The sequence below is a fragment of the Podarcis vaucheri genome, assembly GCF_965113315.1.
Source record: "Podarcis vaucheri genome assembly, chromosome: 11".
Taxonomy (NCBI): domain Eukaryota; kingdom Metazoa; phylum Chordata; class Lepidosauria; order Squamata; family Lacertidae; genus Podarcis; species Podarcis vaucheri.
This window is the reverse complement of record NC_138749.1, coordinates 59,797,793-59,812,878: the sequence shown is the minus strand read 5'-3', so window position 1 is coordinate 59,812,878 and position 15,086 is coordinate 59,797,793. Positions and strand designations below refer to the sequence as shown.

General features: G+C 39.0%; 1 protein-coding gene and 1 long non-coding RNA gene across 3 annotated transcripts in view; one reads left to right on the top strand and one right to left on the bottom strand.

Moving 5' to 3' along the window:
• LOC309542799 overlaps window positions 1–15,086 on the top strand; it is a 390,515-nt gene that overhangs the window by 319,386 nt on the left and 56,043 nt on the right. The window lies entirely within an intron of this gene.
• GKAP1 (G kinase anchoring protein 1) lies at window positions 620–15,006 on the bottom strand. Of its 2 annotated transcripts, none has more exons than XM_082241652.1 (12): window positions 14,763–15,006; window positions 11,889–12,151; window positions 10,509–10,652; window positions 9,867–9,944; window positions 9,123–9,255; window positions 8,207–8,229; window positions 7,088–7,237; window positions 4,846–4,947; window positions 3,567–3,630; window positions 3,229–3,299; window positions 2,460–2,537; window positions 620–934 (listed from the first exon to the last, which is right to left on the bottom strand). In XM_082241652.1, the coding sequence occupies exons 2-12, from the start codon at window positions 12,105–12,107 to the stop codon at window positions 887–889; spliced, it is 1,110 nt and encodes a 369-aa protein (XP_082097778.1). In that variant the 5' UTR covers window positions 12,108–12,151; window positions 14,763–15,006; the 3' UTR covers window positions 620–886. The 2 variants fall into 2 exon arrangements, with proteins under 2 accessions (XP_082097778.1, XP_082097777.1); XM_082241651.1 differs by having other exon boundaries at window positions 11,889–12,155; window positions 14,767–15,006.

The window sequence follows — 15,086 nt, the reverse complement described above, 5'->3', positions numbered from 1 at the left end:
CAAGCCCTTAATGAGAGTATAAATATGTTTACTTAAACATGTTTGTAAGCCATGTTGAAGAATTGTAGAATTATAAACCTGTTAAACCATGAGATTTTTTTAAAAATTATTTAAGATAATCTTTTTGCGGGGGGGGGGGAATCTAGGACATTTTCTATGTGGCAGGACTGGAGTAAGGGAGAAAGGTTTTATTTCTTTTTGGAAAGAACCGTACCACATGGGGTTGCCATATCTTGAAGAGCAAAAAAGAGAACACAAAGCAAATGAATGCACATGACAACCCTAGCTTAAGGAATCTTGTTTATATATAGGACTAACAGTGAAGTGACAGCATTAATCATTTAAAGTTCATTACAAAATTACTGAACCCTTCAAAACAGTGTTGGCAGGAGTTCTTGTTGCAGACCCTGTGGTCTGATGTTACCCTCAGAAGACCTTGTCCAGAACCACTGCTTTGCCCTTTTTTATTATGCCCTCTTCAGTACTAGGTTAAACAAGTCAAGCACCCATCATTGAGTGGATGTGTGAAAAAGCAGAAGGTACAAAGGATGGAAATGGCATAGAAATATAGTATGGGCCAACAATTTCAATAAGGCTAAAAACATTAAACACACCAGGGTCATAAAAATGACAAAAACTTTATTGAGTGATGAAAAACTAGGTGTAGCATTAGGACAAACAAGGTTTGAGCATCACTGTAACATTAGTTTCCAGCTTCTCTTCTTTATACTAGAAGTGCAATAGATTTAATATTCAGAACATTAGTCAATTAAACTTCACTCCCAAACCCAGAAAACTGCATAGTTAAGCAGTAGTACAAATACATTTCTGCAAAACCCCTGAAGATCAAATTTATTTTTTTGCTCTGATTTTGGTACAAATGTGATCACCTGCACTGATCAGACTCTGAATTTCTTTTCCCTTTTCTTCCAGCCTATAACAGAGAAGGAAAAAAGCTTGTGTTATGAAAACCTAAGTATCAACAAAAAAATGCTAAATTTTTCCCCAAAACAGGGCTTTTGCAGAAAGCACCAGCTGTGCCTCTTCAGTACTGCCACTTCCCACAAGAGCCCTCTGGGGAGGGAGAGAAACACTCCTGAAAGAACGGGTGGATTCTCTCCCTTTTCACAGGTTATTTTTTCCCAGGAGGAATAGAAATCACTTGTCCTTTCCCTTCTCAAGGTGTGATTCATCACCTACAAGCAGCACTTTCTTTAGACGGATGCTCATTGTTGCTGAAACAAGTGAATACGCTTGTGGATCCTGAGCATAATACCAGGGAGGAGACTTAATAGCATCCTCAAGTTGCTGTTTATTGCACACTGAAGTACAACATATACACAAACAAAGGAATGTGTGTGAGAGGAGAATTAAGAACTGCCTGCCCGGGTCTTCATAGCTGTATTATGTGACCCTGCCTGTCCTGGGTGGAAGTGACCCATGTCTGGATGCCTCCCTCACACAGGATAGATACTGTATTGGCCTGAATATAAGCCACACTTTTTTTCCCAAATTCTGATTGTGAAAAGTTAAAGTGTGGCTTACATTTGCAACCTTACGGTATCGCTGCTGAAACATCTGCCCATGGGGGCCATCGGGGGTGCGGGACAGCTCCGCCCATCCCAACTGCATCTCCCAATCCTCCCCCCGAGCCTCTGTAAGGAAGGGGGAAGGGGTGGAGGCCACCGGCAAAGCAGCACAGCTCCTCCCCCCCAGTAGCATCCTGGGAGCGCACGGCAACGACACGCAGCCCACCCACTGCTCCCAAGCCTCCCCCGGCACCGGCTTGGGGAGGTAGTGCTGGGAGGCGGTTTGTGTTGGGAGGTAGGTGAGCAGGGCGCTCAAAACCAAGCGCCGGCTTGGGGAATGGGGCGCCGGCCACCCCCCATTCAGGGCAGTAGTGCCAGCAGGCAGGCCGCACCCGCAAATAAGCCTTGAATTTTAAAGGTGTGGCTTATTTGCGGGTGCGTCTTACATTTGGGCCAATACGGTAATTTTGTGTGTGTATCTATATATGTATCTATAGGTATCATCTGTGTGTGTGTGTGTGTGTGTGTATAAACTGTCAATTAGAGATAACAGGTAATAAACAATTATGGTGATGGGGGAATTGTGCAGATCACTAAGCGACAAGACAGAAAAGGAGATTCACTGAATACAGTGGATCCAGAGGAAATATTTGTAAAGTCTGCTTTAAAAGCTCCTTTTTAGAGCAAACGGACAAAAACTTGGTATGTAAACATAAACAAACAGGCTTGAATCCTAAGTAAGTTCACTGAAGGAAAAGTTTCTTGTCCCCCTTCCTCTAGCAGCTTCCATTGCTTCTCTGACACTGTTCAAGACCTCCAACCTTCCTGGAGAGGATTTTTGGAGTACAGGCAGCTGCAGTGGTAGGATGGGTATAATAAAAGTTTCTCCTGTGAGTTTCTGTTTATTTATGAAGTAGCTAGTAACGTTACCTGATATTTTGTTAGCTCTGCTTGCAGTAACTTCACTTTAGATCGTTCTTGTTCCAGAGCAGCATGAAGGCTGGTAACCTTAAAAAACAAAATAAAAGCTCAACAACTACTGTCTTGTCTCTTAACAAAGTGACATTTTGAAGATAATAAAGTTACATGCCTATGACAGCACTAATGAAAAAGAAAATCAGTATGTGCTATTTTGCCTATTAGCTGAGTTTCAAAATTCTTGCCTGATAACTTTTCCTGGAAATAACGTGGCAACATGTACCATTTCGGGCAGCAAGTTTACAATATTTTGAGAATTACTGGAAACTATATAAGAAGAAGAAGAAGAGTTTGGATTTGATATCCTGCCTTATCACTACCCGAAGGAGTCTCAAAGCGGCTACCATTCTCCTTTCCCTTCCTCCCCCACAACAAGCACTCTGTGAGGTGAGTGGGGCTGAGAGACTTCAAAGAAGTGTGACTGGCCCAAGGTCACCCAGCAGCTGCATGTGGAAGAGTGGAGACGCGAACCCGGTTCACCAGATTACGAGACTACCGCTCTTAACCACTGCACCACACTGGCTCTCAGTAAAGTTGCTGTTGCAAAGAGAAAAGCTAGAATTGCATCTTACTAATTTTTACTCACTGAAATTAATCCATCTAAGCTGGGTGCAGTGGGAAGGTCCTGTTCCATGAACATAACACTACTCATAGTTCTTCCAACCCAGTTCTGATATTTTGATTTAATATGCTTTTTAAAATATATTGCAGAAATGTTTACCTGTAAAGTCAGCTCATTCTTAATACTCTGAGATTCATCGACCTGAAGCAGTATTTCGGCTTTATCTTTCACTAAAGTTTTAAAACAAAACAAAAAAGATTAGACTTCCTATTTTTAAAGAGGTTGAGAATAGTTAGAGGCACATTTTTCAAGCACCACGAAACATGGCTGATGGGCTGCATTCAGCCATGCAGGGTCACAGATTGCATCGGGCTGCTATGAAATAAAAACTGAACAAGCCTATTTGTCTTAGCACTGTCCAAACAATTTGCAGATAGGTTTAAGGAACATAGGTTTGTAAAAGAATTTTAATATTTAACAAACAAAGCAGTACTTACTCTCTCCTTCCTGCAGCATTTTCAACAGCTGTGCATTTCGTGCTTTCACCTCCTTATACTTTGCCTAAACGTTTTAAAAGTTCAATTAATGCAAACGGCATATTTAAACAATATGGACATTAGCGTATTAGTTGTACAGTGCAATCTTATCCATGTCTATGCTCACTGAAACTTACTGCCCAGTAAGTGTATTTAGAATTGGTGCCTTAACATTTCAAAATCAATCTCTAATCAATGGGACAAAAGGAAAATATAATAACACAAGTACACTCAAGATCCCCCAAATTCCATTTCTGATAAAAGTGTATGTGTGGGTGAGCTTCAAAAATCAAGAGAAGATGGCAGAGAAAAAGAGAAATATATTTTTGAGCGTAAAAGTCACAAAATTGCCCCATTTATATAAGGCTGACTGTTGCCTTCAAAGATCAATTCATCTTCCTTGATCCCTACTGACAATTAAACAGATGAGGTGGGTAATGTGCTAAAAATAATTACTCTTGGCAACATTCATAAATGCAACAAAAATATCTAATAAGTTACAAGAAAGGAGATTCCAACTAAACATTCTGAAAAACTTTCTGACCAGTAGGAGCTGTTCAACAATGGAAGAGATTCCCATGAGAGCTGGTGGACTCTCCTTCCGTGGAGGTTTTTAAGCAGAGGTTGGATGGTCATCTGTCAATGGATGCTTTAGCTGATAATCCTGCACTGCAGGGGGTTGGACTAAATGACCCTTGGGTCCCTTCCAACTCTTAAGATTCTAGTAAACACATAACAAGTCTGTGGTTATTCTCCCCCCCCCCCACTGAACCAAGTTCTTCTGAACATTAACAAACTGTTGACAAGTAGTTAATTATTTATAAATGTGGACTTTTAATGCAACATGTCCAACTCTCTCATGTGGTAGAAACACCTATAATTACTAAGTTCTCTCCTTACAGCAGCATTAACTGGTAGAATAAAGAATATCTATGAAAGAAAACAGTAAGAAAAAGGTTGATTTACAATTACTATGTCATCACGTGGACTTTCTAAGGCTGGGGATGGAGGACTGACAGCGTACACTGAAAGCCTTTAAATGATAAGCCTATTTTACTAAGTAAAAATCTTTTATTTACTTCTGAAATAATAACCTTATCTAGATGCCACCTTCTCCTAATATAGATTAAATGTAATTTTTATTTTGAAAAGCAGTGTTTTGAAAAGGCTAATACAATAAATATTTTCAATCTAAACATTTGTTTAAATTAAATGCTGCATAAAGAAACCCATTACATACCTCCCATTGAGTGATTACACTCTTTAATTGCTGGATTTCTGCATCTTTCCTCTCAAGTTCCAGCTTTAGTCTCTCTATTCTTCCGTCTTTCAATACAAAATCCTCCAGATTTTAAAAAGAGAGATATAATGTAAAATGAATTTTACACCCTTAACAAGGTTGAGGAGATGTAAACTATCATTCAAAATATTTTCAAAAGTAACAAATGAACATAGGTATGCTTTAAAATGTTAGCAATTTAAACTTTTCGTATTTCAAAAATAGAATGGAACTTACTATATGGTCACATATTCTATGGAAACTGGCATATAACACTGATTGTTAGTCCAAAATGTTTCCTCATTCAAGAAGCTATTACAGTTGGTCAAAAATTATTTCACTACAAAGAAATTTCAATCATTACCCAGAGGGTAAGCTGCCCCTGAAATTCAGAGCAGCTTTAAAAGTTGACCTGTCCAGAGTTCAGGTAGGGCAGGTATAGGGAACCTGTGGTTCTACACAGGTTGCCAACTACAACCAACTCCCAGGTGAGGTCCCTGCAGTCTGAAGGCAGGCACATCTTGTCCCCATCTTGAAAAACGGGGGGAAAGAAGACCCATGCAACTACTGAACCACTTGATGCTGGTGTCAGGAAAGGTCCTAGAACATATAATTAAACAGATAGTCTAGGGATACTTAGAAAAGGATGCTGTGATTACTAAGACCTAGGCTGGGTTTCTCAAAACAAGTAATGCCTGTTGAAATCCAATTCCTTTTTTTGACCAAGTTATTGTACAAGCTTAGCGGATCAGGGGGATGCTGTGGAGGTAGTATATCTTGATTTCAGTAACACTTTTGATAACGTCCCCCATGATATTCTTGTGCAGAAACTGGTAAAACGTGGGCTGGATGAGGTAAATGTGAAGCGGATTTGTAGCTGGTTGACTGACTGAAAGGGTACTCATTAATGGTTCCTTGTCATCCTGGGGGAGAAAAGACAAGTGGGGTGCCGTAGGAATTGAGGGGATGTTCATCAAATCTGCAGATGACACCAAACTGGCAGGAGAATCAGGATTCAAGATTACATTAACGGATTGGAGAACTGGGCCCAAACTAACAAAATTAATTTCAATAAGGACAAATACTTAGACAGGAATAACCAGTTGCACAGGAGACACCTGGCTTGCCAGTAATACTTGTGAAAAGGATTTAAGGGTCTTATTAGATCACAAGCTTAACATGAATCAACAGTGTGATTCAGCAGCGAGAAAAGCTAATGCTATTCTAGGCTGCATCAACAGAAGAAGTGTCCAGATCAAGGGAAGTAATAATACCACTCTATTTTGCCTTGGTCAGACCACACCTGGAATAGTGTGTCTAGTTCTTAGTGCCACAGTTTAAGAAGGGTATTGACAAGCTGGAATGTGCGCAGAGGAGAGTGACCAAAATGATCAATGGTCTGGAAACCAAGCCTTATAAAGAACGGCTGAGGAAGTTGGGTATGTTTAGCCTAGTGAGGATATAGCCATCTTCAAATCTCTAAAGGGCTGTCCCGTGGAGGAAGGAGCAAGCTTCTTTTCTCCTGCTCCAGAGAGTAGGACCTGAACCAATGGCTTCAAGTTACAGGAAAGGAGAGTCCAACTAAATATTAGGAAGAACTTTGATGTTAAGAGCTGTTCGACAGTGGAATGGACTACTGTGAAAGGGAGGTTTTTAAACAGAGGTTGGATGGCCATTGTCATGGATGCTTTAGTTGAGATTCTTGTATTCCAGGGATTGGGCTAGATGACCTTCAGGGTCGCTTCCAACTCTACAATTTCATGCTTCTATTATTAGTCCTGGAAAGCATGGGCAATGAATGGCTAGGGATGATGGGAGCTGTATCTCAGCAACACCTGGTGAGCCACAGGTTCTCCATTCCTAGGGCAGGTGAACAAACACACCAATCCCTGTGGCACACATTATTTAAACCACTTTTACTCGACTCTTCAGCCAAAAAGATGAATAAAAAAGTAAAAACAAGGCAATCCGTGCCAGAGGCTTACAATCCAAAGGCACTACACAAAATGAAAAATGGAAGAGTAAAACAGAGAAACTAAGGCACCCGTTCTTAAAGTTACAGTTTCCTTGTCAGATATTTCTCAGAGGAGGAAATTTAGTGGCCTTTTCATACCTATATGCACTTTTAAGCAGCTACTCAATTTCACCTCCTCTATTATAATCAGTACAGTATACTTTCAGGAATTTAACACATTTAACATACATGTGTGGGATCACGCGATGTACTGTTATCCATTCCATTATCTGTGATATGCTCTCTTCTTTTCTCCCTAGTAATTATTTTGTGCACATCGTCTTCCAGTCTATTGAAGAATTCACCATCATGCAAGACAGTATGTGAAGAGCTCAATTCCTGCCAAGAAACTATAATTAATCTCTAGTAAAACAATTCAGCAACTTAACAATAAGTAATTACTCTAAGGCTTATATATGAAATCCCAATCTACATATGAAATTTCAGCTTTAAAGCAATTTACAATAATGCATTTTTTTCTAAATGCCCTTCATCCTTACAATAGGTCTTGGTAATTGCATCAGGCAAAAACTTAGCATTCTTTTAATAATGCTTAGATACTATTTTAATCACATTCTAAATTTGCTGGCCTTGTAATGCAGCAAGACACGGAATACATTCATGTCTTTCAAAATAACCAAGTAACCATTGTCTTCCTACAATGCTTTCATTCTTTGCCTTCCCAGCACAGCAAGAAATTGTTGCATCATTCAGTTTGAGGGTAAAGCCAAGGCTTAATTTGCCCAAAGTGATGTCCTCATGTAGTACACTTAGACCGACTGCTGCGTACTATGATGTCATCACATTCACTACCTGGACCATGATTAGCTGAGATCACATAGTCATTCAGAAAAAAGCCAAAAGAGAAGCTAGAAACAAAAAATTATAGCAACTAAACAACCAAAGATCAGGCTGTGAACAGGTACAAGAGAGACAGCTAATAAGAACTGATTAGGTTTCTCAAGGGACCATTTTGAACTTTCAAGAGACCACTTCCCTTGTTAAAAATATATAGTGCAAAAAATTTGGTGCGGCCACAGAAATTATTCACTGAGAAATCTTTAAAAAACTTGTGCTGAAATGTTAATTTAATAGCACAATCTTTCATATACATTTTTTCACAATATCTAGATTCCTGCTGTTCACTTAAGTCTCCCCAACAGAACCACAAACAATATTTTCATGTGACTTATTTAGAACAGAGCATGCCCTAATGCTTGCCAAGAAAGTGGAAAAATTAACGGTGCCATTTAAAGAATTCGCTCATTAGATACTTCAAGCATTATTTTTGTTTGATCAGGTACTTACCTCCTGCTTTTTGGGAAGGTGATCTGAAACAACATGAAAAAATGTAAATTACAGATTAAATTTAATTTGTGGACGAAAACCCTAAAACTGATTATCCAGGAATATTTCAGTGCCATACTCTGCTAAATTATAAAATAAGATTCTCTAAGTCTAAGCTAACATTTTCATTTGTACTTTAAATTCCTTGTATTCTGTTTTGCCAGATTTATAAATCTAGTAACAAAGCACCACTTGACCCACCTGAAACTAAACTACTGCAACTCAGTATCAAATTTGCCACAAAGTGTGATGAAGTGTGTGATTTGCAAAATGGCCTCTGGTTTTCTGGGATGAAATCAATTTAGAGATCCTTCAAAGTAGTTTTTGGTGTTAAAACTAAAACTGCTTTTCTGGGATGAAATCAATTTAGAGATCCTTCAAAGTAGTTTTTGGTGTTAAAACTAAAACTGCTTTAGCTGTCCTGCTGGACCACCTTTTCTGGGGAATAGAAGGAGAGAGTCCAACTATGCTAATTCTACTATATCCTTCTCTCAGCAGTATTTAAACATAAAAGATCAAAGCAGTGCAAAGTTTCATTAAGACTTTAGGTCTTTCTACAGGCATTCTGTCCATGGGAGACTTCTGATTAAGCAGAGAGATCTCACTAATCAAAGGGGAAGAAGCATATTTTGCCAATTCTCCACCTACCCCCAGGACACAAACACTTCTCAGATTGTTTCAATTAATCCCCCAATACTCTGGAACATATCTGAGGGTACAAAGGGGGAATTGGCAAAAGTCCCCCCACTCACACTGTTGGCGATGGAAGTGAAGTCTGAATCCTGAATCTGAATTCCTAACCTGACAGGTGTCTACATCTTGTGACTCTTTTAACAGACCTAATGATTCTACGAAACATTTAGCACTAAAAACTTACCAATGTTAGAATCAGACTGGAAATCTTTTAAAGACACAGTGAGAGGTTTGTCTTTTCCCTGCTGGTTTTTTCTTTTCTCTTTCTTGTGTACAGCTTTTGATGGAGGAGAAGCACTTTCAACAGTTTCATATTCCTGTAAAGAAAAAAAAAAACACCTTATACATCTGCCTTTAATTTGAGAGGCTAAATCATAGGACATTATGGTTAAACACTGCCAAAGGGAAAACAAGTTACGCAAAGAAATATTTTGAAACAATATAAAGCATTTTAGTCTCTTGCTTAGTATTTTGAACCTGTGTCCATGCAACTAGCTCTCTAAACAAGTAAATCACACATCCAGCATTGTACACAAAACTACATAAGATATAATTCTGTTTTCACCACTACTATTACCATAGGCAATATTTTCTTGATCTGCTATTAACTCAACTGAATCTAGCAAAAAAAACCTACAACTGTACATAGGCTCAAAAAAGTGCACTGTTAATACAATGGTACTTCTGGATACGCATACCTACAGTTGGGTATCCTTCAAGATGCGAACGCGGCAAACCCAGAAGTATTTTCTGGGGTTTCGCTGCACGCGCCTGCGCAAAAGCGGTCTACCACCATGCGTGTATGCGCAGAAGCGGTCCCTCCAGTTGTGGAAACCTCAGGATCTGACTGGAGCTCCGGAACAGATCCTGTCCGCAACCAGAGGTACCACTGTATTTGTGTTTTAATCATACTTAGAGAAGGGAATACCTTTTTGTGTTCTTCATATTCCAGTTTGCTGAGAAGTAAAGCTTTTTCAAGATCGGCTTCAAACATTTCAGAAGTCAACTGAAGAAACAAGATGAAAAAGTGTACCATGTGGCAGGGTTTTATTCAAACATACACCACCCTCTTAGTATCATATGTCAGTTACTTATCAGTCACTCCCTCCCCAAAAGAGGTACATCTAGCATCTTCATTATATAGCTTCGGGAAATTGCTGAGGACACACCTCTTTTGACGCTAGAGATGTATATTTTTAGGATCCACCTTATTTGATTGTTGGTTGTTTTAAACAGCTTTTAACATTGTGTTTTAATTGTTGTAACCTAACGGGAACCAAAGGGTGAAGGGGTGGGTAGCAAATGATATTATTTGGCACCTTGACTAGAGAATAAATCTCAATGAACTGAACTTAACTTTTTTCTCAGAACACACGCTCATGATTGCTGAAAGTATTAGCCTGATCATTTGCACGTTTATGCAGAATTAAGTCCTATTGTGTTTAATAGAGCTTTCTTTCAAACCTGACCCAAATGCCTGCCAATGCTAATGCATACAAAGCAGGTGCAGTGGTTAAAATGAATAATCAGGAACACTTAAAACTTTAAAATAACATATTTGATGAATTACCTGTTCATCTCTTTGTCTCCACTCTTGCCAGTTCTCTTCCTGAGAATCTTTCCTGGCTGAATTATTTAATGCTTGCTCGTGCTGAGACAAAGAAGCTCCATGGAAACTTTTCTGAGGGATTTTCTTAAAAGCGAGATTTCTGAGCTATAAAAACAATGAACATAAATAAATATTTTTATAAAGTATAAAACACTGTGACAAGCTGAAACCTCAGTATAGGTTTGCTTTGAAGTGCCTTACATTATTCTGGTGATTTGATTAAGAAGAAACCCTCAAATAATGTTGGTGGTCTAAACTGGATAAAACAATAAACACACGTTAGGTTCCCTGTGGACAAATGGCCAGAGGAACAAGGAAAGATAAGCTGGGCCCAAACTGTAAGTGTAAATATACAATTCACCACATCATTCCAGCATTCTCAAACTGACCCCCTCTACCTTTCCCCTTCCCCTTGTAATTAGTAAGCACAAATGCAGGGTCTGTATCTCTTTTTCATTTATGTATTGCACCTACCACCAGAACTATACTGAATTATTGAATGATATGATACTATGGGAGACTAGTTTCTCTGAAAATAGGAATAAAAGTATGGTATTTTACAATATAAATAATGGTGGGTTGTAGCCAATGGTGGCTTTATGTAAGCTGAAGTGCTTCTCTTAATGTAAAGCTTGAAAGATAAAGGTAAAGTGAGGTGCCCCATTGCCACAAACCCTTCTCATCAATTCCAGTCCTCTGTGCCATATCCCACTGTTCCATAACCTTCAGGGGCAATCAGTGAAAATCAGGTGCCCTGCCTCAAGTGCTTTTGCTAGCATAATTGAATATAACCTGACATGAATTCCACAGCAACAGATGTATTACAAATATCATGAGTAGCTACAATATAGTAAGATAGGAAGCAAAATTGAGGAAGTCTTCCAAGTTTAAAAAATTCATAGTATGTTCTAGAAGTACTGCTAATTTAGTATTTGTTTGAAAACTGAATAACACTTAATATTACTCAATAATATTTGTATATAGGCATTGTCACCCACAAACAGTATTTTCTTTTTAAACTATCTGAACCATATGCACCAATATATGCTATGAACCTAGACACTTACATTAAAGAAAACAAGCACTCCAACATCTGCCCTACCTTAGGGCGGATTTCTTCAGAAACATCAACTTCCAAAGATAAACGTTTGGAAGAAAGTTTTGAAAGAAAAGTGTTTAAGATTCACCTGATCATAAACACCTTCCCACTTCTAACCCCTGCTGGAATCTTCACCACATCTCAAGAATAATTAATTCTTGATCCCTCACTTTTTGACTTTTCTTTTGCATGCATGTGGATACCTGGCCCAACTGAGTATTGAAACATAACAGTCACACCACCTCATTGGCTTCACTCTGCTGCTGTTCCTTCTTTTTTCTTCTCTTTTCTTTTTTCTTTTCATTTGTGGTTGACTTGCTGCCTGAAGCTTGGGACTTTCCACCATTTCGACTGTTTCTTCCCTTTCCAGATTCTGAATCGGATCCACTGCCACTATCAACTTGCAAAAGAGCAAACCGTGATGCAGTAGTAGGAACCGAACTAATAACTGCAGAGGCCATTTTAACTTTGGAGGCGTCTAGAGGCAAGCCGCTGTTTCAAGAAGCTTCCTGGATAAGTAACAGCAATATAAGGATGGGGTGGGGGAAGAAAAAAGATCCACCATTTTACTATAAGAGAACTGGTACATTAAATCACTTTTTAAAAAATGGATTACAGTGTTTTATATAGTAACCAAAAGACCTCACAAACAAAACTACCACATTTTTCTGAATCAGGTTTGATAAGATTTTTTTTTTCATTTTGCAGAGTTATGTAACCTAGAAATACCATATCCTGTTAAGCTCTAGGTGCATTAATCAATGTAGTGACTGAGAGCATGCCCAAGATGAATAGGCCCAGAAATAGCTGGCCCCTTTTTGGACAACACCCTGAATAAGTTGTTCAAGGGACAGGGTAATAATTTTTGCAAGAAAGCAGAAATACTTTTAATGAATGAGGAATTGCAGCCCCAAAGTACTTCTTTAATAACTATTTTTAATTGAAATAAATTAATTAATTTAAAAAATTGTCCAGTAGCACCTTAGAGACCTACTAAGTTAGTTCTGGGTATAAGCTTTTGTGTGCATGCACACTTCTTCAGATATTTTTAATTGGTAGTTTTTGTTGAATTTCTTGTAGCAGCCTTGGATGACTAATTTATACTCCTACTTTCTGTGCAAAATATAAAGAATGGTGATAAAAAATAAAGCAAAAAAAAAACTTAATACTATAGGGTTTTTTTGGAAAACAGATAACTAACTAACTAACTAAATAAATAAATAAATAAATAAATACTGTTATTCACTCTCTAAACTTTGTGCTTATTAAACACTTCAGATGATAGAAAGGTCACCAATAGGAACTATTACTGACAATGTAGCTGTCATTTCATTCCTATGTAGGATTGCAAAAGGGAAGCTCGTTGATCTTTTGAAAACAGTGGCACACAAGCATAGTCTTCAGAAGAAGATTAACAAGGATTTTCTAAGAAAGTATCATGTACTCTTAAGGATTAAGTTTAGGAGTCTGTGGAACTATGGTTCCCATCCAAGGAACATGTTTTGAACAAAAAGAGCTATGTAATTTCATGGAAGTGTAACTGTGGAAAAGTATCAGATGAAATGTTTATAGTTTATAGTGGATCTTGCTGCACCACTGTTGGAAACTCCAAGGTTCAAAGACAGAACTAATAGATCTTTTAATCAAGAGGAATAAGCATGAGGCATCTTCCCTGCTTTCTAAAGAATTCAATATGATAAGGGTGTCTCTTCTTCCACATGCAAGAAGGTCCAAATAACAAGAAACCATGGATCAAAATCTACAGCACTAATATAGTCCATGTAGATGTTTTCTGAACAAGGTGCAAGTTTTTTTTCAAAAGGTACAGAACTCTTCTTAAAACAGACTTTCCATCTTCTGCTTTTAGGCGTGTACTTATGAGAATCAAGGTTTTGACAAAATGTTTTAGAAAGCGGATGAAATTGCCTTCTGTGATGCTAAATACGGTAGGTTGCAATCTTATTTGCAGTAGCCTGGGAATGTCCCATTAATGTACAAACACTGAGCAGACACTGCTCTATAAAATGGATTAAATAAACACAATTTCGGAACGATAAATATATGAAAATGAATACGTATGCTTTACGTGTCTGTAAACATAGCAAGACATCATTTAAACTATTACTTATAAATTACATATATGTATATATATATGCGTAAAGAACAGTCCTGCAAAGCTCAGACAACTGCACATTCTTACCACCAGAAAACATGTCATTTAAAAAGCTCATTCACACACTTGCCAATGCCAATACAGTAGCTTTCTGCAGTTTTATCCAATATCAACAGGGGCACGACCCCAGCTAAAGCTCAGCCCTTTAAAGTTCTCATGTTTGGGGACCCGTTTTCTAATTCTGCCCCACATAAACGAGTTGACACTGGGTGGAGGATGGCTCTCCTGAAATGCCATATATCCTGCCCAGTTCTGGGTTCTGCCTTCGAGAAAGGGGTGACTGAGAGACACCCCAAGATTAACGGGCCCAGCAGTAAACCCCCCTCCCCCTACTTTTTGGAGAAGACCCTGTAAAAATAAAAAAGCGCATTAATGAAAGCTAAGGTGATGATCAGAAATTGTGGGGTGAGCTTACACCTTTAGCCCCTCTCCCCGCTCTTTCGTCTCCCCAGAGGGTAGCATGCCGCCCCCACCCCCAGTTTGAATAATAATAATAATAATTCTAATAATATAATTTATTATTTGTACCCCGCCCATCTGGCTGGGCTTCCCCGGCCACCCTGGGCAGCTTCCAACGGGGATTAAAAAGACATAAAAATGTCACACATTAAAAACTAGCCTGAATAATAATAATTGAACCCCCTAATAATAAAAAATAATAATTGAACTCCCTAATAATAAAAATAATAATTGAACCCCCTAATAATAATAATAATAGAACCCCCTAATAATAATAATAATAATAATAATAATTGAACCCCCTAATAATAATAATTGGACCCCTTAATAATAATAATAATTGAACCCCCTAATAATAATAATAATAATAATAATTGAACCCCCTAATAATAATAATAATAATTGAACCTAATAATAATAATAATAATAATAATAATAATAATAATAATAATTGAACCCCCAAAAGCCAACCGTTGGGCGTCACCCACCGCGGAGGGCGTCTTGCTGAAGCCGGGCAGCAGCCTCCTCTGAGGGGCTGGAAGGAGGCAGGCAAGGCTCCGGGTCCCCCTCCGACGAGGCCCCGTCTGGGCGGGAGAGAGAGAGAGAGAGAGAGAGAGATGGCGGCCCCGAGGGGTGCGGAGAGCGAGGGGCCACGGAGGCCGCCTCACGGACGGGCTGAGGGGCTGAGGGAAACCGGCGGCGGCGGTTCGGGGCGTCGCGTGAGGCGGAAGGAGAGGCTCCCGCGCCGGACTCGCTCGCGGAGTTTGTTTATGTCTCGGGCCGCTTCGCTCGAGGGAGGGGGGCCGAC

Bases quoted from the DNA above. Each gene is read 5' to 3' on its own strand.
- GKAP1 (XM_082241652.1), bottom strand. From the start codon at position 12,107: ATGGCCTCTGCAGTTATTAGTTCGGTTCCTACTACTGCATCACGGTTT. The intron at 4,948-7,087 runs GTATGTTAAATG...TAAAATCTGGAG, and splicing joins CATCGCGTGATCCCACACAT to GATTTTGTATTGAAAGACGG. The intron at 3,631-4,845 runs GTATGTAATGGG...TAAAACGTTTAG, and splicing joins GTGTAATCACTCAATGGGAG to GCAAAGTATAAGGAGGTGAA.